Here is a 24,895-nt window from a genome sequence, read left to right as displayed (position 1 = left end):
CCTCTGTGGTTTCCAAACCACTTCTACTACTGTGGTTCCCATACCACTTCTACCATCTACTGTATCATCGTGACTGTGAGCTGATTCCTATCCGCTGCCTCCGTGCACTACAGTCTTCTAACCACTTCAACTCTACCTTGTATCATTGGGACTGTTAGCTGATGCCTATCCGCTGCCTCCGTGCACTACAGTCTTTCATTCACATCCACTCACCTGTTCATGATTGTGACTGCCAGCTGATTCCTATCCGCTGCCTCCGTGCACTACAGGCTTCAACCTGCAACTCGTCTGTGTTTCATCATCGTGACTGTTTGGCTGATTTCTATCCGCTGCCTCCGTGCACTACAGTCTTCAACCTGCAACTCGTCTGTGTTTCATCATCGTGACTGCTAGCTGATTCCTATCCGCTGCCTCCGTGCACTACAGTCTTCAACCTGCAACCCGTCTGTGTTTCATCGTGACTGTTTAGCTGATTCCTATCCGCCGCCTCTGTGCGCTTCAGTCTTCAGCCCTTGTCAACTCTCCCGTGTTTCCTTGAGTCTGCTGCCACTATTGCTATCCGCTACTCTCCGTGATCAACTGTTCCAGTTCAACTCTGCTCTGGTGTCCCATCGTTACTGCACCTGCTGGTTGCTATTGGCTACCTCCGTGTTCCCGCAGAGACCCGCTGCTGTTACTTCTCAGCGCTACGCATCCATCTACTGCTGATCCGCTCTCCACGCCTTCCTGGGTTCCCTGCTGGTCTACCTACCTGTGCGCTGCACCTGCTAGACCACCGCTTCACCCATCCAGGGACTTTGCATCCTGCCGGCCTCCTGCCGTTCAGGTATCTCTGCACTTCTGTCTGACTGCCTTCTCCTGAACCACGGTATGCATACTTCCCATTGACTGTGCTGTGTATTGCATACCTTGCTGGACTGTGTTGGTTCTCCTCTGGAGTGTACTATCCGCTGAGTCTATTGCCATCATTGACTGTGTTATCTCATGCTGGATTACTTCAAGAGACTTTCTATATTGGCAGTGTTGTTCAGTCATTTATACGTTTATATTGTGCATATTACTGTGGATCAAAGTCAAGGTGCCCGTGTATATATTGTGTTGCAGTCTCTCCCCGTACACCTCCTCACATATATATTCAGTGGTACAACTTGCTAGTGGCAGACCACTGACTCCTGTTTACAGTTTCACCTGTTCCAGTATCCTCTCACATAGCAGTGGTACAACTTGCTAACGCAGACCACTGACTCCCCGGATACCTCCACTTGGATTCCATTCCTTCACTCAGACAGCGGTACAACTTGCTATCCGCAGACCGCTGACTCTCATCACCTCCTCGTTTCTGTTGGACATTCCTCCTCACTATAGCAGTGGTACAACTTGCTACCGCAGACCACTGACTACCTTCACGTGTCCTTTGTCCATACAGTTCCTCGTGTATTACTACCTCCATATTGCCAGTGCTGCTAGTCATAGACTTTCCTGAGCATCTCATCATCTGCTATTTCCTGTTCCGTGATCACCCTGCTACCAGAGTACCATATTACCACCTATACTGCTCTGGTAAGCCTATCACCTGGTGATCCCTGGGTAAAGACTCCTAGTGCCCGTGACAACTACATTCAAGCTCCATCATTCACACTAGCCAAGGCCTAGGGCCTGTTCACCTAGGAGTAAAAGCCACATATCCTCTCCGTCCGAGCACCAAGCATGAAGAGAGAGATTATTTCTTTGTGTACAGTAAAAACCTTTGTAGGCGGAGTTTAGAACCTGGCTACAGTCTTTCATATGTTAATTACTGGCCAACTGCTGAAAACCTGATTATCAAGTATTTACAACCATGCTTGCAATGGGGGAGGATTTTCATGTGCACAGTCACCTTTCAATTCAATTGTGGCTGAATCTGTTATAGGTTATAAAATGAACATAAATAATTATTTATGTACTCTTCATCAATTAGTATAACGTTAATACTGAAAAATACTCTATTAATGAGTTAGTTTAAACCAGATGTTTGGCGGATACCTGAGGCAAGACACGTACACAGCAGTTGGAGTGAGTTGCCCCCACCTTTGGAGAAGCTTTGTTTGAACTGACCTAGGACTTGCATTGTACTAATAGTCTGAATCCTGAACCAATGAAGAATGTTTTTAGTGTTATCTTTGTGTACATTGTGATATCATCACTGTTTTCTTTCAATACAAACTGTACAGTCAAGGCGAAAAGTTTTGAGAATGACACACACATTATTTTTCACAGTCTGCTGCCTCAGTTTTTATGATGGCAATTTGCATATACTCCAGAATGTCATGAAGAGTGATCAGATGAATTGCAATTATTTCAAAGTCCCTCTTTGCCATGACAATGAATTTTGTCCCAAAAACAACATTTTCACTGCATTTCAGCCCTGCCACAAAAGGACCATCTGACATCAGATCAGTGACTCTCTCGTTAACACAGGTGAGCGTGTTGGGGAGGACAAGGCTGGCGATCACTCTGTCATGCTGATTGAGTTAGAATAACAGACTGGAAGCTTTAAAAGAAGGGTGGTGCTTGTAATCATTGTTCTTCCTCTGTTAACCATGGTTACCTGCAAGGAAACATGTGCAGCCATCATTGCTTTGCACAAAATGGGCTTTACATGCACGGATATTGCTGCTAGTAAGATTGCATCTAAATCAACCATTTATCGGATGAGCACTGGGGTAAAGTCATTTTCTCTGATGAATCCCCTTTCAGATTGTTTGGGGCATCAGGAAAAACGCTTGTCTGGAGAAGGAAAGGTGAGCGCTACCATCAGTCCTTTGTCATGCCAACAGTAAAGCATCCTGAGACCATTTGCTTCTCAGCCAAAGGAGTGGGGTCACTCACAATTTTGCCTAAGAACACCGCCATGAATAAAGAATGGTACCAAAACATCCTCCAAGAGCAACTTCTCCCAACCATCCAAGAAGAGTTTGGTGACGAACAGTGCCTTTTCCAGTATGATGGAGCATCTTACCATAGAACAAAAGTGATCACTAAGTGGCTCGGGGATCAAAACATTGAAATTTTAGGTCCATGGCCAGGAAACTCCCCAGACCTTTATCCCATTGAGAACAATCCTCAAGAGGCGGGTGGACAAACAAAAACCTACAAATTCTGAAAACTCCAAGCATTGATTAGGCAAGAATGGGTGGCCATCGGTCAGTATGTGGCCCAGAAGTTGATTGAGAGCATGTCAGGGCGAATTGCAGAGGTCTTCAAAAAGAAGGGTCCACACTGCAAATATTGACTCTGCATAAATGTAATATAATTGTCAATAAAAGCCTTGTACACTTATGAAATGCTTGTAATTTTATGGTAGCATGTTGAGTAAGAAAAGGGCGTATTCTGGCAATATTTTTAAGGTGAAATCGACAGGAGTGGGAGAGAGTCTGTATGTGAGGAATAAATCAGAGTGCGGATTCAATGGTGACACCAAGGCAGTGGGCTTGGGAGAGTGAGGAAATTTGTTATTGACAGTTATGGAGAGTTGAGGGGAGGTGGTGATTCTGGCAGGAGCGAAGATAATTAGCTCTGTTTTGGATATGTTGAGCTTTAGGTAGCATCCATATGGAGATAGTTGAAAGACCGCTGGTTACACAAGATAGTACAGAAAGGGAGAGGTCAGGGGAAGAGATACAGATTTGGGTGTCATCAGCATAGATGTGGTACTGGAGGCCAAATGAGTGAATTAGTGCCACAAGAGAAGAGTTGTACAATGAAAAAAGTAAAGGGCCAAGAACAGAGCCATGAATACATAGTGGGAGTGGAGGGGAGGATGTGCCAGAGGTAGAAACGCTAAAGGACCAGTGTGACAGGATGAACCACCTTTTCCATCCTGTCTGTTGTTGCTGGAAGCCGGCTGGGCTTACTTCGCCACCGTTCCCTTTTGTTATCCCAAATGCGCCCTCTTGCTACAGTAGGAGGGGCTTACAAATGCTGCCACCACTAGACTCCTTACCGGCATCCAGTACTGGGTTTCTTCTGGGTAACTGATGCTGCGAGTGTACCCCGTTACTCCGTACCTGGGCTGCTACTCTAGACCTCTTACTATGAATTAGGGGTGCTGTGGATGGATCCCCCTGGCCTATCACACTGACCTGCAGGGTAGCAGGCAGAGTGTTGGTACCTAAAAAGCTGGGTCCAACCTCAGAAACAGCCGGAGAACGGATTACATTTAGGGTCTAATCTGCAGGTCAGAGTAATACAGCAATATTGAAGATGTTTTCAAGCAGGTCTTTGAAGCAAGTGATGTTTATTTGCTCTCACACTGGTTGAAGGTACCAGTGATCAGGTCAGATGAAACAAAAGAACATTTCAGTGTACAAGACAGTGCTTTTTATACTGATTAGGACCCAGGCTCTTTTTAGAATCAGGATGCAATGTGTTTACACAAACATGGATTTACATACATTGCAAAGCCAACAATATTTACACTTTTCTATGAAATTCTAGAAATGCTGTGTCTGTCTATGTCCTGCATCTGGTTTTCAGATACAGAAAATCTAGGAGCCAGTCTTAATTAAAAGTTCCTGCCTTCAATGTTTGACCTTCACACATCAAAAAATCTAATTAGCATGGACCCTCTCTTCAGACAGTCCAGAATACACATTCCCAAAGAAAAGTACAAACTCCAAACAAGCCACTTCCCTACATCACAACACACAAAATACTTCCATCCACAAAGGCTTATTGTATGAGATATATACCTAAGAAATCATGCATTCCCTCTAGAAAGGTTAAAGCAAACAAGTTTCTTCCCTGGTCTCAGAAATAAGGATTTCCCATATCAAAATATGCACAATGTAAAAAGAAGTGCATGTGCAATTATATAAATAAGTGCCCTGCGCTTTTTCCTTTAAATAAATTTATACCAGAAATTTTTCAGTGATCCAGTCACAAGCAGCTTAATAATTAGGGAGTAAACAAGGAAAAAACTGTCACAAAGGCCAATGTATTAAAGAGTGTGTATGAAAAGAGAGTGATCAACTGTGTCAAAAGCAGCATAGGGGTCCAGGAAAATGAGTATGGAGAAATGACCCTTAGACTTTGCAGTAAGTAGATCATCGATCACTTTTAGTCTTCCCAATTTAGCCCACTAGATGGACTTTATTGCTATGCAGAGTTAGGTGATTTCAACATGTCTGTGTGTATCGGAATCAGACACAATGTTCAGTTGTATTACAACTATTGATTGTCAGGTAATTGGACTCTCCAAATATATTCTGTAATATTTCACATTGCACTCTCCGTGCTGTTGGAACGAGACACTAAGAGGACTTCAGTTTTAATTTAACTGCAATCTTTTGTCCTCCTTATATTACTAATGTTCCTTCTTTAACAGACATATTAGATGTGCGTTTTTTATTACTTGGATTCTGGATATATCGCCATGGTAATTTCTTATGGTGCCAGCTGTGTAACTGTCACAAATAAATAGACATCATCATTGTGTGTATTTGCACAACATCATAGCTACTTCATTGTATACTAAATATATCAGAGATATAATGTATTCGGCTAGATACGCTGAAGAATTTTCTGACCGACGTATTATCTCAAGTGATTGTACCTACGACTGAAGGTTCGATCAGTCTGGCGATTTATGCATACACACGATTTACCTTCAGATCTGTGCTCTTCATCGGGTCCTCTAGTCTTTGGAGAATGACAGCACAATATTCATTCTTGTCACATTGTCACACTGATTAAAACCGCCTTATTATAGCTATCCACATGTCCTAACAAATTTTGTTCGCTTCTGTGACTGAAACGAAATATTCTGAACAAACAATTTAATTATTTTTTCTACAGTACTCTACATTTATTCGCCGGGACATTCATTGCTAGCATCAGCTGAAAACAGCCCGACTCTGTAAACTCTATGGAAATCATGAGCATGAGTGCGTACACACTACATGATCGGTTGGTAAATATTAAACAGTACGACCAGCCAAATGAGCCGACAATCGGCACTTTGGAAGGACTTTCGGCCATCATGTCCCTATACACATTAACCCGACTTCCGACTGAATGGTCGTATGTTTGCTGATTTGCCCGATTATTGGACAAAAACGCTCCACTGTATACCTAGCCTTAAATATAGTGATATTAAATAGACAGAATGGTGGAACCTGTGTATGAGTTCCACTATATCTAATGAAGCGCTAAAAAAAATTATAGAAATCTGATCTGGATTTGTACCACCTAGCAATGATTTTAACTTTGCATTGTTTTTATTAAAGTAGAGTGTTTATTCCAGATTCCCATCTCCCTCGTCTCTCTACTCGCTACTACACTAACGTATGTTTCACAAATTGCTTTCTCAAAGTCGCAATCCATCTTCATGATGGGCTAGATATTTAAAACAATCTCCAGCCAATCACAGTAAATCATTTATGATTGACACTCTAATGGACCAATCAGCTGTTTTGTAAGTGACGCCATAGAGTAAGAGTTATATTGTGACACAAAAATAGATGTATATGTAATGTAAATATCTTGATCTTATTGTCATCTATATCATGTGCCATAGAATTGTCAATTGTAAAATATAACTTAGAAGTCTTGCAAATCATTTGTGGCCATTCAGAGCTGTTTATTTGCGATTGGCATTATCAGTGGCCAATTTCATGGTTTCCTTTAATAATGTTATGTTATATGTTTTCTGAAGGGTGAATTATCATATATGCATATCCAAATATGATTATTTCAACTATAAGTATCCATAATTAGAGGTTTTTAAAAGTGGGATTAGTGAAACTAAAACACTGTTTATACAAAGGGGGAGATTTAATTTGGCATGAGGTGTCTCTGGAACAAGGCTGGAATTATGATGAGAGGGTATTAGAGCTTCTAACTGCCTCCTGCTTTTTTACTTTATTTTTGTAATGCCACTTGTATATTTGAAGTAATATAATAACTGGCTTCTAGTATTTTGTTTTTTTTTGAGAAATGTGTGCCAGGTTTACTGTTAGTCATTGAATTTTTGTTTTTACTTTGAAACATATAATTATAGTATTAAGGCTTTACAATTGCAACATATGTTTCGCTGTTCTACCAATAATGGTAGGTAGGTAACTTCCATCTAATATGCACATGACATTAATAAATGTTTAAATATATGTAAATATTTGTGTATATATACATGTATATGTGTGTGTGTGTATATATGTATGTGTGTATGTGTATGTATATGTGTGTGTGTATGTGTATATATATATATATATATATATATATATATATATATATATATATATATATATATATAATTATTATTTTCCTAGTTATGATGATATGGATTATAAATGTATGATGTTCTATGACTAGTGGCTTTCTACCTTTCTATGATCACAGAATTCTGTGGTGCCGTGTAATGTCCTTTGACCTTTACGAGTACACAAGTACACTATTAAATTGATCGTCAAATAGTAAGTCATGTGCACGATCTTGATCGGATAATGTGTTGGTGTTCCGATCTACTGATATATTATTGTATATTGCACCCCCCCCCCCCCAGTCCAAGTTGATAGGGATTGCAGTAGTTAGACTGAGAGTAGTGGAGGGAGCAGTAGATTAGTCTGAGTGGTGTGAAAAGATAAGTATGTTCTCCCCATGTTTGCGTATGTTTCCTCCCACACTCTGAAAGCATTCTAGTAAGTTAATTGGCTGATATTAGATTGACCTTAGTCTCTCTTGGTCTGTGTATGTTAAGGAATTTAGACTGTAAGCTCCAGTGGGGCAAGGGACTGATGTGTATGAGTTCTTTGTAGAGCGCTGTGGAATTAGTGGCACTATATAAATAGCTGACGGTGATATGTTTTGGGTTTTTCTTTAAGGTATTGGAAAAACAACTCTAATTCAGAAAACTTCTGAAGTGTTAAAATCATCTGGAGTCTCCATTGATGGATTTTATACAGAAGAAGTCCGGCAAGGAGGCAGAAGAATAGGATTTGATGTTGTTACCTTGTCAGGAAAACGTGGGAATTTGGCAAGGATTGGGTATGAAAACTACAGTATTTTTGTTTTTCACAAAGCAAACTTTCTATTCATCACAATTACAACGTTTCCATTTAAAAATTGCAGCACCTTTTGAATACCCAGAATTAGCATGACTAAAATAGTACAGAATTCAGCGGCACATGCCCGATTGTCAGCCCCTCACTCGTGCTTAAAAAATAAAATAAAAGGACCATAGCATACTGTTGTTCATAAACAAAACTCCAACACACTGCAGCAGTGTATGTTTATGGGCAAAGAATTGTAGAAGTGTTGTATCCATCAAAAGCTGTGCTCAAATATGTTTTCTGTGATTATTTTCTGATAGTGTCAGTCTGAATTTTTGAAAAAGCCAAAAAGTGATTTTTAATTTATATGTAATAAAGGATAATACATAACAATAGAATTGGTTTTATTTAGACTCCATAAATAGCTTCTGCACAATTTTCAATCCCTATGTGAATCTTTCATTCTATTCTTCTGACTAAAGAGTTTAGATGCAAATTTCATGTAATTCCAAGCCATTGGGACAGAGCTGTACAGATAGGGATGGCATAGGTTTATCTACATCGCCAGCTTTCTTTAAACTCATTCATAATGGTATAGTCTATTGTATCATGGTCTGACAACAGTCTTTTGTGGAAAATTGTTTTTCTTTTACAGTACTGATCTAACTGCTGTTAATCGGGAATGTAGAGTTGGACAATATGTTGTGGATGTTACTTCATTTGAACACTTGGTACTTCCTCTACTGAACTGTGCTGTAAGTCCTTTTTTAATTTAAAAAACTAAAGGTTTAATAGAACTTTTTTTGTAACATATTTGGATTCAATTCCGGTATGGATTTTATGGATATGGTTTTTCGCTGCTAATGAAAATGAAAAAACTGTCTGTTTTAGAGGTACCTTTTTTTTTACTTTATGTTGCAATTTTTGTGGCTCAACATAATCTTTGTGTTTGTGTCTATATGATTGCAGAAAATTAAGATGAGAAAAATCACACTATTTTGTCTTAAGTGGTGCAAAGAAAAGGGACCTAAACAGATGTGAACATCAAAAAAATGTATGCACTTAAACACCCCTATCTACACCAAAATGTATTATATAAAATTGATATATAATATGTGAAATATATGCCCAGTCACCACAATATTCAATTATGTATCTAAAAATATAAATGTAAAACACAGTGTAAAAATATTTATTAAAAACATTTAAGGTTCCGTTCAATTAAGGGTGAGGTGTTTAAATATACTGTAACAGTAATAACAGTACAGAAATCTTCGCTTATTTTTGCTCGCACCTCTAGGACATGTGAGCAAAAATAAGCGAAGAGTTTAACCCTGAAAATTCTGTGGCAGAACCTCCTGTGAGGCTCCTACTGTACTTCTTCTGTAATCGAATCTCCTTAATTACTTAATTTACTGGATAAACTCATACAAAAAAAAGAGCTGGACATCAAGCTCCCAACTGGCAGGGTAATTTTTTGAAAATTGGACAAACAGTTTCAAAGGCTATTGCAGCATGGTGGCTAAGTGGTTAGCACTTCTGCCTCACAGCGCTGCGGTCATGAGTTCAATTTCCGATCATGGCCTTATCTGTGTGGAGTTTGTATGTTCTCCCCATGTTTGCGTGGGTTTCCTCCAGGGGCTCCAGTTTCCTCCCACACTCCAAAACCATACAAGTAGGTTAATTGTCTGCTATCAAAATTAACCCAAGTGTCTGTCTCTCTCTGTCTCTCTCTGTCTCTCTCTGTCTCTCTCTGTCTCTCTCTGTCTCTCTCTGTCTCTCTCTGTCTCTCTCTGTCTCTCTCTGTCTCTCTCTGTCTCTCTCTGTCTCTCTCTGTCTCTCTCTGTCTCTCTCTGTCTCTCTCTCTCTGTCTCTCTCTCTGTCTCTCTCTGTCTCTCTCTGTCTCTCTCTGTCTCTCTCTGTCTCACTCTGTCTCTCTCTGTCTCTATGTTAGGGAATTTAGACTGTAAGCTTCAATGGGGCAGGGACTGATGTGAGTGAGTTCTCTGTACAGCGCTGCAGAATTAGTGGCGCTATATAAATAAATTATGATGATGATGAAAGGCTCACAGATCTGTAGAAAGTCCCAAGGTCTCTTCTCCACTAGTCTTACTTGCACCACCCACTACTCTCAATCAGGAACATAATAAGACCACCCTATATTCCCTTTTTGTGACTGTGCACATTGTTCCAGTTTAAAGGTGGTGCCCTCCAAGAACTTGCTATATATCAACTGACAAAAAAAGAATTAAGGTTCCAATATGGAGACACTCTTTAAGTCCACACAAATATTTTTTACTATTAAAACGTAATAAACTGTATTTCTATTTACTAAAACATTCCAAAATGTACGTTTTTGTGAAATATTGTTAAAATAATAGTTAGTTGAGTGGGAAAAAAGTATAGAAGTAGTGAGATTAAAACAATATAGTTTAAAATAACAGCCTTAATGATTCTCAATTATCTGGAATCAACATGTGTTCTAATGTCAGGAATCTGTATTTATTATGATTATTATTCTGTTGCTGTTATGTTATAATTAATGATCACTTTCTTCTACTGAATAAAGTACATAAATATTATTTGTACTATACACAGGAGAATATACAACATAGATTTATTCTTATGGCATTGTCAAGTAGAATTGCCAATTCCTACTGCTATAAATTAGAAATAATCTAATCTAATAATTTATATAGTTTCTCAATGCAGAATCCACTATCCAATATCTATAAAAGTTGCAGTATTGCTTGTTTTTAGGCAGTGACTAATGATTGTTCATTATTGATTATTACCAGTATAACAGTGGGTTAGAGTCTGAGCTCCCCTGGCATCTTAGGGTTTTTTGGGTCACACATGCAAGAGGAAAAGGATGGCTTAACTGTATATTTATTACAAAGTGTGAATTTGAATTGTTACCAATAGCTATTACTTTGGTAAAATCACTTTAAACCATCACTAGCACCTTCATCAAACTCAATAAAATCCCCACAACATCCCAGAACCTATAATCCAGTAATTGCTATGCTTCTGCTATTCATCCTATTCCCTAATCCGTTCACAAAATTGTCCGTAGAATCATGGATACATGTTATGATAACAGGCTTTTAGGGCAAAGACCCATTAAGAAACCCTGATTATGAAATCACTTGACAATAAAAGAAAATGCATATTCTCTATCTATATTATAATACCAGCCAACCAAATAGTAAAATTTAATGTTTATTAAAACATATCAAAAAGCTTCCACATAAAACATAAATAGATTAATCAACATCCATTGATCAATTTAAACCTCAATCCACATTTGAAGTCTGTATAAGCATCTATTCCAATATAACTGACTGTAATGTTCTTGTGTTTAAGGAATATCGAAGGTGCATGCAACGGGATTGTTTTCCAAATGCTGCAAAAATGTTACTAGGAATCAACCACCAGAATACAATAACCAGACTTGATAACACTTTGTTTTAGGCAAATGCTAGATTCCACACACTTGCAATAAAATATGGGACTTTACACTCCTGTCCCTTTTCATAGTGTAGAATCACAAGTCGGCCACAGTTTATAACGAGACTTATATTACCTGTAGTGTGATGATTATATATCAAGTGGGGATAAGTGGTTTTACCTGCAGCTCTCCGCAATGTTTTACCTTTCTCAGGTAGTCTCTTCATTTGCCGACATTTGCATTCATTTACCATAGAGATACACAGCAGTCTGGTCTAGGACTCGATAATCAGCAGCTTTTCACTCACAAATGTGACAGTCAGTTGTATAGATGTCTTCATGGTATTGATGTAGATAGTAATAAATAGTAAAACAAACAGACATGTTTCTTCACTTAATTGGTTAGTGGTTTCCTCAGAGCTGGAAAAGTTAGACAGAGAACCTCTTCTTTTAAAGTTCATCTATTCCATTACAAATCCTCCATCAATTAGAAGCAAGTGGCTACCTTAAATACCTTTAAAACTGAAGCTAGATTTAATCTTATTTGGTATTATTAGCTCTATCAAATTATATCAAAACTATAACCTCTACAAAACATGGCTTCACTTAAAAATTCATAGCAAAGAAATATACACATATCCACTTAATTCTTATCGGATGATTCAAAAATAACCATTTAACAAGTTTCATTAAATTAAATTAAATTCAGCTCTTCCATGTATTGAACTCAATACCTTATGCATTGAAGGTGAACACCTAACCCACTAAGCAAGAGGCTCATTGTTAAGCTTCCAGATCAGTGGATGGTCTTTGTCTTAACAGAATTATAGTAAAATGAATTGTGATAGCTCAGCTGACCCTATATATGCATTCACCAAATAAATAAATTGATAAAACAATGATAATATTTGTAATTAAAAGAACAGAGAACTTTCTATACTATTATTCTAAGAGAGAGAATACGCAATACAACTAGAGAAACCAAAATAACGGAGAAATATCCTTATATAATCAAGGAGCTTTTTAACCCACTTTTCAGATGTAATATCCTTAACTTTTTAACTATTTGGTACAAAAATTTTGTACATATTCATTTTATTGGTTTATATTTTTTTTCACATTGCTAATATCACTGTTCACTCCAGTTTGACCCAGCAAATATTAATCTATCACCACCAGCACCCTCTTACCTCCCTTACAATGATTATTTCATGATTAATGATTTTTTTTCATAAATACTGCTTATAACCTCTACATGACAATTCATTCCATATATAGATCTAATTAATAGGGACTTGCTAAGATCTTTGGGAAACAATGTTCTTAAGGAAAAAATCCAAAAGGCTTCCCTTCTGCAAAGGGTGGCAAAACGGTCACCTCCCCTCAATGTAGGTTTTATTTGTTCTATTGCAGTAATCTTAATGTTTTCTATTGCTCCTTCTTACAATAGACAACAAAAAAGTGCGTACTGGACAAAGCAAAAACATACTAGTAGGTTTATTGGATAATCTTTCTCTCTTTCTGTGTGTGTATGTTCCAATGGGGCAGGGACTGATGTGAATGAGTTCTCTGTACAGAGCTGCGGAATTAGTAGCGCTATATAAATAAATGATGATGATATTTCTCCTTAGACACATAAGAAGCAAATTCAGTTTTTTTTTCAAATGTATCTATTAAAGATTGAGTCCAAGAGATTATGCTGAACTTTTGATAGGAAGTTTGAAAATTCTCCTGAGCTTTGCACTATTTCTCATATGTTTTTAGTATTTTGCTTTTAAAGTTTTAAATTAATTTCAATAAAGTTTTTTTTGTGTGTGTTCATTATTTCAGATCTAATACTGAGGGCAAAATGATAGGCTCCAAGGGAATACCTTTATTTTGGCTATTTATTCAGTAGGGTTAGTAACGAAAGCCAGACATACAAGGTGTGCCTTCCATAGGTAGTATCTTTTTTTCTTTCTTTTTGTCTATTAGATTATTATACTACAGGAAGTAGCACCCTTTTTTATACAAATATTGATATCCTGTTAGGATAAAGAAATGAGATATCAACAAATGGATAAACATGTGAATCTAAATGGGACACTATAGTTGACATTAGAAATTGTCTAGTGCAGAGGGTACAGTAACTACTTTATCTCCTTATTATCTTTCACAGGATCTTTCTTTAAAGACAATTTCTTGTCAGTCCGTTATAAAAGTGACCCCCTGTTCATCTCTAGAGCCTCTTTATAGGTCCGATTTAGTATATTTTATGGATACCCTTGTTCTTTAAATGCTAATAGTAAACTCTGATATTGTCACATGCTAGTATTTGTTTTTTTACTTATCAGTCTTAGCACCGGGTGTTTCCATTCAGGTCTATATCATCTGCTTCTAGCACTTCTTAATTTGCAGTCATGTCATCTATGGCTTGACTTACTGGATAAATTAAACCATGTGATCTCTCACAACTATTCATGTTTTGTCATGTGATTCCTGGGGGCGTTTTAGACTCTCTGCCTCTTTGCTCAATTGCTCCAACTACTGATAAGTGGCTGCCAACAGTTCCATTGTGAATTTGACAAGTGTCAGGTCTTACCTGCTCTAGCTTTCCCCACTGTTTACTGCAGGTTAATCATTACTGTGAATTGACTTTGTTTTGAACTGGTGCCTGTGACTCTGACTGTGGCTTGTCACTCATTTGGAACATGTGCTTGTGACCCTTATTCCAGCTTATTGCTCATTTGGAGCCCGTGTGTGTGTGAACTTGACCTTCGACTTCTTTCTGATTCTGCCTACTGATTTGGTGCCTCCCTCCTGACATCATTTTCCAGCTACTCACGTCGGGTGGCGAATAGAGGGCTGCGACCTGTGGGCTCCTGGCAGCAAAGTCCATACCATTTTGTTCCGGTTTCAGGTGAAGGTCTGTTGGATTCCTTGCTTCGACTCTGCCAGTGCCTATCCTGACTAACAAACAGGAATTCTATTACCTCAGTTTGAAGCGTGACTGTACACTCTGGCCAAAGCAGTGGTTCCCAAACTGGATGCCGCGGCTCCCTGGGGTGCCATAGCAGTCTCACTGGGGTGCCGCGGCAAGGACCGGTGGTAAGCAAGGCAGGGGCAACTTGGTAATTATTTTGCCTTGGGGGTGCCTTGAAAACATGGAGAACCTAGGAGTGCCTTGAACTGAGAAAGTTAGGGATCCACTGGACCAATGAATTCTTCTAGTAACTCATCTCCTTCTTAGATTACCTTATTTTTTTGTGTAAGAAAGTGCATCTTTGCCTGAGAGAACAGTTTCAAGAGGGGGTTGGGAAGCACAGTATAAATAGGTTCTAAAAAGTAAATAGTAAGATTGTTTAAAACTCTTTCTGTAGTAAGTTGTGTTATGGATATTTTGGAAAAAAGCTGTGGCAGGAATGGTTGCAGAGTTTGGGTGCAGAAATGAATCTTACCCTACAAACTTCTCAGTCTTCTGCCCGGTGCTGTGGTTTTCTTCTTTTGTTGATCTATGGCTCCTCAAGAGAGGAACCAGTCACTTCGTCAAAACATTAGACTGGTTGTCTGTTTCAAGTCACTGGTGTCGTCCACTTAAGAGGCTGTACAATTGGGTCACTCCAAATTAACCCCAGAGGAGCATGAGAACCGCTGTAAGAACAACCTTTGTCTATAGTGTGCGGCCTCGGATCACTTAGTTGCTGACTGTCCCAAAAGACTGTCAAAAGCCAGATTCTTGTTAGTACTATTTAGGATATTCTAGGTTCCCCTTGTTAATCACCATTTTTATGCAAATTGGAGATTTACAGCATGTGCATAACTCTTTTTATGTTGTTTCCACTGTCCCATAATCTTAGAGCTATAATGGTTACGATTGCATGCCCCAGTTCTGGATTGGCACACTGGTCAGGTCCTTTCCAGGGTATCGAAATGCCATCTTAAATGTTTACAAAAGATGTTCCCCAGCTAGTCTATTTCTGTGTGTTCTTCTGGCACACATGTTTTTCTAACCCCTCATAGGAAATGGGATTGTCACATCGATCTCCTATCTGTCAAGACACAACCTAGAGTTTGCTTCTACCCTTTATCCTTACCAGAGTCCCAAGCTATGGTGGAGTATGTCTTAGAAAATCTGGAATGTGGGTTCATACGGAAGTCCCTTTCACTTGCTAGAGACGTTTTTGTTTTTTTTATTTGTAGAGAAGAAAAACCAGTCTCCATCCTTGCATTGATCATTGAGGTCTCAACAATATCGCTATCAAGAATATGTACCCCCATCCACTCATCTCTGAATTATTCGCCCAAATCAATGGTGCAACCATCTTTAACAAACTGGATCTCCGAGGTGTATATAACCTCATTCGTATTATATGACCTCCTAATATTTTCTCCAGATGTGCAATTCTAATGCAGGCAAGTTCTGTTCCAACTTCGGCAGAATCACTTCTACTGCAAACTTAAGAATTTCCTATTTGAACAGATCTCTGTGTCTTTCCTTGGCTATATCATTTCTAGTATCTGCCTCCAAATTGATACATAGGAGGTTAATGCTATTAAGGATTGGCCTCAGCCAATTGGTCTCAAGGCAATCCAGCAGTTCGTAAAATTAGCCAACTACTATGCATTTATTGAGCTCAAACAAGCTTTCCTTAGAGCCCAGTTACTGTGTAGCCACCACAGCCCTCGATGCCTCTAAAACTCCTCCCGGCAGAACGTTTGTTCCACCTAATTTTCATACGAAGCTTCTTAATTGGGCTCACAGTTCACGTTTTTCTGCGCATGCTAGCATAATGAACACCATATAATTCATTTCCAGAAGCTATTGCTGGTCTACACTGCAACTGATGAAGAGAATACCCCTCTTCATTAGAATTCTACTTAGCAAAACCAGTCTGTTTGGCTTTGAAATATGACCTATGCAGGCCTGTGCTAGCTAGGCTTCCTCCAAGTTAATTAACTTCTTAAAAGAAACCATGGTAACCTATACTTGGAACAGCACAGCTTCGGGGGTGAATGGGGAAAAACACATGTCACAGGACAGAGAGCTAAACAAACCTACTTCTAATCTCTCATCTATGCTCAGGCTTCTAACCCCAAACGCCTCTTTAACACATTTAAATCTCTTCTGAATCCTCCTGCCCCAAAACCTCCAACTACCATCAGTGCCCAGGATCTTGCTTCCTATTTCAAGGACAAAATTGATAAGATCAGACTTGAAATTATATCATCTCCCTTGACAAGCAATAGGCTCAATTCCTTTCTAGCACCCTCTGACACTCTCTCTTCATTTGATCCCACAAATGAAGAGGAAGTTTCTACTCTCTTCTCATCTTCCTACTCTACCTCCTGTCCTCTTGATCCTATTCCCTCACAAACTGGTATGTCCCTGTCTCCGGTGCTCATTCCCCCTCTAACTAAAATCCGTAATCTATCTCTTTCTACTGGTATTTCTCTTTCATCCATCTGGGGGACACTCCTTAACCATGGGGTTGAGTCGGGGGGAGGAGTCTGGCACCCAAAGAGTTAACTTTTTTTCAGCTGACAGCATATCACCCCTGCCAATTCCCACATACCTCAGTTTGAATTGGGTGCCCTTGGAAGAAGGTTGCACCTGAAGAGCTCCAAGAGAGACAGTGAACAGGGTTCATTGGTTATAGGTTTTTTCCTTTTCTTTTGCAGTTTTTTTTCTTTTGACAGTGGCGAGAGGCTCCGTGCAAACGGAGCTGACTCGTGGGAGAAGCACCTGTCGGGGCGGCCCCGCTGACAGAGAGGTAAGAAGCGCTTCTCACAGCGGGAAGCAGTCGGCAAGAGACTCTCCCCGCTGATGCAGGACGGACGCTGCCATTAGGCAGAGAGCGCCTTTACTGCTGAGGTTCCCCGGAAGCCAGCTGGAGTATACCAAGTTCCTCCTCCCATGGGGATGGCAGTGAATTCTTGAGGATGGCGCGCTTTGAGTAGCACTAGTGGGGAACACATTCTAACAGGTTTTCCCCTAATATAAGATAAAGGGCAAAACGCTGTTAAAGTAAACAACACAGAAGGAGAGCCAGTGGAAGGGGAATGTGTTTGAGGAACACCGCTTACTCCCCCCCTGCTGAGTGAGCACGTGGAAGATCCCTTTTTTGGTGCCAAGCTTCAAAAGGAGGACAGTTGTAGCAGTCATTTGAAGAGAAGTGCACTGTTGACACATATCTTCCCCGCTGAGTATCACTTTTATTTCTTCTGTGTGTATGTGTGTGCATGTGTAGACATGTATATTATAAGACAATGATGTGTTGAGAGAACTGTTGTTTATGAGAAAACTATAAAGTTCTCCAAGCCTGTCTTATTTAAATCAGAAATACTATGATATGTTAATATAACCTAATCTGTATTTTCTGATAAATTGGAGAAGTGTTTGTGAATTTTGAAACGTGATTTAGTTTTTCTTATCTTGTGATGGCAGATAAAAGTAAAACAACACGTACCAAACATAATGTCTGTTCAAAATGTAATGTTAAACTAACAAGTGAACGGCTGGATCAGGGGGTGCTCTGTGCAGCCTGCACTGTGGCTCCTGTGAAACAGCCTATAGACACCTCCACCATAACGGTAGATCCTCCTGAGTGGGGAGGCTGCCTTAGCACAGGGAGTTAATACCCTTGTAAATCTGTTATCTAAACCAGTTGAGATCCCAGCTACATCTGTGGTTTCTCAGGGTATAACAGTAGGAATGACAGATGAGTCATTTTCCCCAGGGGTCGGTGTATTTCCCTCCCCAGCCCTCCCGGGGGTTTCCCAGATGGGAGAGGTGGGTTGGTCAGCGGTGGCTAAAAGCCTGGACTGGCTTACCCATCTACTGGAGAACCCCAGACACAAGCGTAGTGTTAAAATACGTAGACAAACAGCTAAAGCGCTGTGGTCAGTGTCAGACTCTGAGAGTTCGTCAGAGGAGGAGGGGGAATTGTTGGACGATTCAGATGTGTCCATTCTAGAGTCAGAAGGAAACTCTAGGCACCAGGGTATGGACGATCTGGTAAGAGCAGTTCGTCAGACCCTGGGGTTTGCTGAAGTAGAGGAGACGAAGTCTTTGGACCGCTCCCTCTTTAAGAAGGCTTCTAAGCAGGTGGTCAGGTTCCCTCCCTCAGTTGAGTTGAGGGATATTGTAGAGGCCTCTTGGAAATATCCAGATAAAAGGTTCTCTATGCCAAGGAAGTTTGGCGTATTGTATACCCTTCAGGAGGAGGATATGACCCGTTGGGAACAGGTGGCAAAAGTAGATACACCTGTGGCGAGATTGGTTCGTCAGACTACACTACCTGTACCCGGGTCAGCAACCTTACAGGATGCGACTGACAAGAAATTAGAATCCCTGCTGAAGTCGATCTTCTCGGCTGCCGGTATTAGCCTCAGGCCAGCATTGTCCTCTACCTGGGTAGCTAGGGTCATGGAAGTCTGGGCAGGGCAGTTAGAGTCTGCCTTGCAGGATTCAGATTTACTGCCTCTGGCCATGCAGCTAAGGGAGGCAGCAGGCTATGTATAAAGCGGCCCATAATTCGGCCTCCATAGCTTCGTCTATTTCAGCTACAGCTGTAGTAGCTAGAAGGGCGTTATGGTTAAGGGCTTGGAATGCGGATTCAGAGTCTAAACGATCATTCGAATCCATCCAGTATACGGGTGGGATGTTATTTGGTCCAGAATTAGACTCTTGGATTTTACAGGCTTCAGGGGGCAAGAAGACGTCCTTGCCTGTAAATACTCCAAGACCTAGGGCTAGGCCTAGGTTTAGTTCTTTCAGACAGCCTCCTTACGGGGGCGGGTGTGGCAGAGGCCAGACTACAGATCCAGGGGCCGTGGAATCCAGGACACAGTCCCGTAGGGGAAGGTCATCCTTTGCCCCTGTGGCGAGGAGCGCTTCTTCCGCCAAGCTGCCGGATAGACCAGCAGCATGACTACCACCCACCTCTGGTTCCAGAGGGTGGGGTGGGAGGACGGCTGCTTGGGTTTGCCCGGCAGCAGACAGGGTCCTCGGTAGACGAGTAGGTTCAGAATATCGTGATAGAATTCATGGGACCAGCTCACCTCAGGTTTTGGAAAAAAATTACCTCGCTGGCTTCTGTCAAATCAGAAAGAGCTCAGGGCTGTCGATTTGCTTCGTTCAGACGAAGCTATACAGGCTTAGAATTTCCAGTAAGGGAAAAGGTTTTAGTCACACCCATTCAGGGTGCCAAGGCTAGACGAGTTGTTCAGTCTATGACCGAACTTCTAGAGTCTGAAAGGGTCACAGAGAATCCCTTGTCTAAGAATGAGTTTCTTGAGACTAGTGAGGGACTTGGTACGCAGCAGAAGGTTGTCTCCACAGGACAAGTTGCGGTCCTAGATGGAGTGGACAGGCAGGATCCTGTCAGACAAAAGACTGTCAGTAGCCAGGTCTTTGAAGCTGCTGGGAAAGATGGTGACATCTTTCGCGACCTACCCATGGCAGGGTCCCATCCCAGAGGAGCATTCCCTTGCTCGAGGTACCAGTAGAGGAGGTAGGTCCTCAGCTGGTGGTTGCTGGACAAGAACCAAACAGAAGAACAAAGACAAATAAATATTTGGACGTAGTGAGGGCATTACATATATATGTTAAGAGATCTGCAAAGATACGTAAGACAGAGTCTCTATTTGTGATTTTTGACTTTTCCAAACGGGGATGGCCAGCATCTAAGCAAACTATTGCCAGATGGCTTACCCTGACTATCAGTGAGGCTTATGTCCAAAGTATTAATCTCCCTGTGCCGAAACGTATTGTTGCCCATTCTACCCATTCGGTTGGGGCGTCTTGGGCGGCTCGTAATGGAGCCACGGCGGACCAGCTGTGCAGAGCAGCCACCTGGTCCTCGGTCCATACCTTTACGAAATTCTACCAATTTAATATATTTGCATCTGGGGACGCCTCCTTTGGCCGTAGTGTTCTGCGTGCAAGGAGATCAGAGCGGTCCCACCCTTCAGAGGGATTGCTTTTGTAAGTCCCCATGGTTAAGGAGTGTCACCCAGATGGATGAAAGAGAAAACGGGATTTATACTTACGATAAATCTTTTTCTCTGAGTCCATCTGGGGGACACTCCGACCCCCCCCCCCCCGTCTTTTTGTTGTTTTGTCTCCACTCCCCCCTCTGTTGAGTGGTGTGTCTTGGTTGATTGGCCTATCTTCCTAATTAATGGCTTTTGTAATAAAACTGAGGTATGTGGGAATTGGCGGGGGTGATATGCTGTCAGCTGAAAAAAGTTAACTCTTTGGGTGCCAGACTCAACCCCATGGTTAAGGAGTATCCCCCAGATGGAAAAGATTTATCGTAAGTATAAATCCCGTTTTTCCATCACTATTCAAGCATGCAGTGATTACTCCCATTTTTAAAAAATAAAAAAATTCTGACTCTAACTCTCTCATAAATTACTGCCCCATCTCTCAGCTCCCATGCCCCTCCTAGCTTCTCAAGAGAATTGCCTACACTCGCCTCACACACTTTCTTACAGCAAACAACCTATTGGACACTGCGCTGACCAAGGTTGTCAATGATTTGATCACAGCAAAAAGTAATAACCATTACTATCTTCTAATTCTCCTGGATCTCTCTGCTGCATTTGACACTGTTGACCACTCTCTCCTCATACAAATGCTAGGTCTTGAAGGCACTGTCCTATCCTGGTTCTCATCCTACCTATCTAATCGCTCTTTCAGTGTTAATTTCTCTGCATCCACCTCTGCTCCGCTTCCTTTATCAGTTGGAGTACCTCAAGGCTCAGTCCTAGGTCCTTTGCTATTCTCTATCTACACCACTTCTCTAAAACTAATAAGCTCCTTTTGGATTTCAGTATAATCTTTATGCGGATGATACACAAATCTATCTATCCTCTCCTGATCTTTCACCATCTGTGTTGTCTCACGTTACTGACTGTCTTTCTGCCATTACATCTTTGATGTCTTCTCGCCAACTCAAACTCAATCTTTCAAAAACTGAATTAATAATATTCCCACCCAAAAACAGAAGCTCCCTGCCTGAAATTTCTATTTCTGTTGATCACATGACCATAAATCTCGCCCTGCAAGCTCGTTCCCTAGGTGTAATCCTTGACTCACATCTGTCGATTATTCCCCACATCAACTCTATATCTAAAATCATGTTAACTACACCTAAAAAACATTTCCAGAATATGCACACATCTGACACAAGACACCGCAAAAACCTTAATTCATGCACTCATCATCTCCTGCATCGACTATTGCAATTCCCTCCTTACTGGTCTTCCCAAAGTCAGACTTGAACCCCTACAATCTATTTTGCACGCAGCGGCTAAATTGATTTTCCTTGCAAACCGTTATTCCTTTGCTGAGCCACTCTGTCAGTCTCTACATTGGCTGCCTGTATTTCAACGAATCCAATATAAACCTTCAAGCGTTCACTGAAAACCCACCTCTTCAGACAAGGTTATGATATTCCTCAACCACCATCTTAGTCTCCCTAGATTATCCTATTACCATCCTCTACACATCTTACGCAAGACAACAACCCTCTGACCAACATTGCCACACACACAGCCCACTCAATACTTTTACCTTTGTATTGTAGCTGTTCCATTGTGCAATATGATGTAGCACATGCCCTTGTGTTTCAAACTCCCATTGTTCTATAGATTGTAAGCTTGCGAGCTGGTGCTGTATAAATAAATGATGATGATGATTGGAAGCTGCATGGATAAGTATGGAATATATATATATATATAGAAACCACAGTGTAAGACAACAGGGATGAATCCTTTGGGTGGTACCTGGGTAAGATGACATAAACATGTGAAGCTTAAATAGTATAAATGTAGATCAAATGGAGTTGTCTTTGAGTACAGATAAAATGGAGTTTGTGTAATGGAAAAGGCTGTTTGTGGCCCATAGGTTAATAATGTCTTTGCTGTGATGTGAACAAATGCTAGAAGTTTACAGATAGAATGGAGTTTGTTTGAAAAAGTTAAATTGAGTAAAATGTGTAACATAGGTAATTGTATGGTGTTAGTTAAATATGTTTAAATGTAACATGGAAATTGCGCTGTGAGCTGTTTTGAGTTGATTGAAAAGGTTATTAAAGTAATGTTATCGTTTCCCAATAAGCATTGTCTAAGCAATTTCTTGTGTTTCCAAAGCACAAACAATTTATTTAGCAGATGCAAAAGTTTTAGCAATTCAATACAGAATTACAATACAGTACAGCCGATACCAAAGATACACACATACCACCGCACCAGCCTGCGCTAGCTGCGCTCCGCTGGTACCAGCTACAGTACTTCACTCCAGAATACTGTGGTCAGAGAATGACTGAGCTAGCTGGTCCCAGGGAGCTTGTATATATACACTCAGCGCTACAGAGAAAACAATACAGATGACATGGCTTGTTTCTATAGGTCCAGGCTTCAGGAGGGTCCAGTGTAATGCAGGTCATAGGCCAATTCAAACAACCCATTCCAAGGGTGAGGGTCAACATTCCAGATGATTCTCCCCCCCTCCCCAGAAACCAGTTTAAGGTATTCTATTTGCATTATACAGTCAGTATCACTTTAAACATTTATTCCCTAACATCGCTAACTAGAGTATGCAATGTGCGATCTCTTCTGTGAATGAACCGGACGACTTATGATGAAAAGGGGATTAAAATGACACATATTTCCTGCAACCTGAACCTTAAATATCACTAAAGTGTACACATAACCTTTATATATATATATATATTAACAAAAGGAGGCATTTAGCTGGCAATATACAGAGAAAGCAGGGAAGTAGAGTAAAACATTTGTGCAGTAATGCACCTAGAGTGAAGACTTATGTATGAAAAGCAATAGTTTAAATTTGGTTAAACTTACATGATCTGAAATCCTTTCTCTCAGCAAACAGACAGGGCGTGTCTGGTTGTGCAAACAGAGGCAGTGATTGGTGTTTTCTTTTAAAGAGAAGGTGGGTGTGTCACCTGTCCATCAAGCTAAGGCTGGGGGAGGAGCATCATGTATAAAAGCTTGTTTGTTTCATTTGTTCAGGGAGACCAATGCTGGGTGAGCTGGCTGGTCCCGAGAGAGAGCTGGACTATGTATAGCTAGTGTTTAGGGTCTCCATGATTGCTGTACAAGTATACGGTGTCAAACATTTACCATCCTGACAATAAAGCACCATAAAAAGGAAGTTGTTGTTCGCGTGTGCTTCTGCAGTAGCGGGCTCTTGCCACAAGTGGTGTCAGGAGTGGGATGCTCTGGGAAGCAAGTTTCCGCTACCCAACCCGCACAGACGTCAACATGGAGGAAGTACTGAAAACCCTCGTGAATGTGGCCGCTGCGCAGCAACAGCAGCAAACTCCGATGCTACAAGTTGCCGAGGCACAGGTGGAAAACACAAGGCTCTTAAGGGAAGAGTTAAGCCAGGTGAGGCATGACAGAAATGAACCACCTGGTCCTGTTCTCCTGGAAATGTCGCCAGGTGATGACATAGAAGCATATCTGGTGTCCTTTGAGAGACTTGCAAAAAGGGCAAAATGGCCTCCTAAAGATTGGGCTGAGAGACTGGCGCCATATCTGACTGGTGAAGCTCAGCGAGCTTCTATGGATCTAGATGAGGAACGGGCCTCTGATTATTTGTGCCTAAAGTCTGAGATATTGGCTCGCGTGGGAGTTTCCGGGCCAGGCCGAGCCAAGCGCTATCACCAATGGCCCTATAATAAAGAAAAACCGGTCAGAGCGCAAGTGGCTGAGCTTTATGAAATTTTGAAGAAATGGCTGCAGCCTGAGGAGAATTCGCCTTCTCGGATTATTGAAGTTCTGGCGATCGATCACTGCATCCGGGGGCTGAACCGTGATTTGCAAAGGTGGGTGCTGCAATGCAATGTAACATGAATAATCGTAAAACTAGGATATATATATATATATATATTTATTCTTTTTTTCGAGCACTAAAATGTCAATCTCTTCATATTAAAAAGTAGTGTCACATTCACTAATATATGCTGGGATTATTTCCATTATGACATTTTTACCCAACAAGCTTTTATTTCACACTATAATCTAAATAGCCACTGTTAATTCTATGCACAATCACTATTAAGGATTATTTATATATTTTTTTTTTATTTGTATGGGTTTTTTTTGTTTTTTTTTTAATCAACTAGGTATTGCAGCACAGCATTATCCATATATTCACTGTAACTAAAACTATTGCAATACCCTAATAGATGTGTGGGAGTGCATGTTAAATTAGTTTAAATACCCAATTTGAATACATATCATTCATAAGTTAAAACTGTGCCTAAAGTATATTTGGGGTGAAATTGGAAATCAAGACTGTGATATGGGAGGAGAATATTCTTGGAAATATACTTGAGGCAAAGACTCTATAAAAATTCAGTTATGGACAATCATTAGCCACTACCTAAATACCAGCAATGCTG

The 24,895-nt window shown here is 40.6% G+C and overlaps 1 protein-coding gene across 4 annotated transcripts in view; it reads left to right on the top strand.

Annotated features, from left to right (window-relative positions):
* Positions 1 to 24,895, top strand: part of NTPCR (nucleoside-triphosphatase, cancer-related) — a 92,453-nt gene that overhangs the window by 30,438 nt on the left and 37,120 nt on the right. For all 4 annotated transcript variants that reach the window (XM_075203460.1, XM_075203459.1, XM_075203461.1 and 1 more), the window contains 2 exons: positions 7,860 to 8,022; positions 8,683 to 8,782. In XM_075203460.1, the coding sequence (XP_075059561.1) occupies positions 7,860 to 8,022; positions 8,683 to 8,782 (263 nt within the window). The remainder of the gene's footprint in view (positions 1 to 7,859; positions 8,023 to 8,682; positions 8,783 to 24,895) is intronic.

Source organism: Mixophyes fleayi, chromosome 3 (assembly GCF_038048845.1).
Source record: "Mixophyes fleayi isolate aMixFle1 chromosome 3, aMixFle1.hap1, whole genome shotgun sequence".
Taxonomy (NCBI): domain Eukaryota; kingdom Metazoa; phylum Chordata; class Amphibia; order Anura; family Limnodynastidae; genus Mixophyes; species Mixophyes fleayi.
Note: the sequence above shows the minus strand (reverse complement) of the source record. Positions and strands in the feature narration are given on the sequence as shown.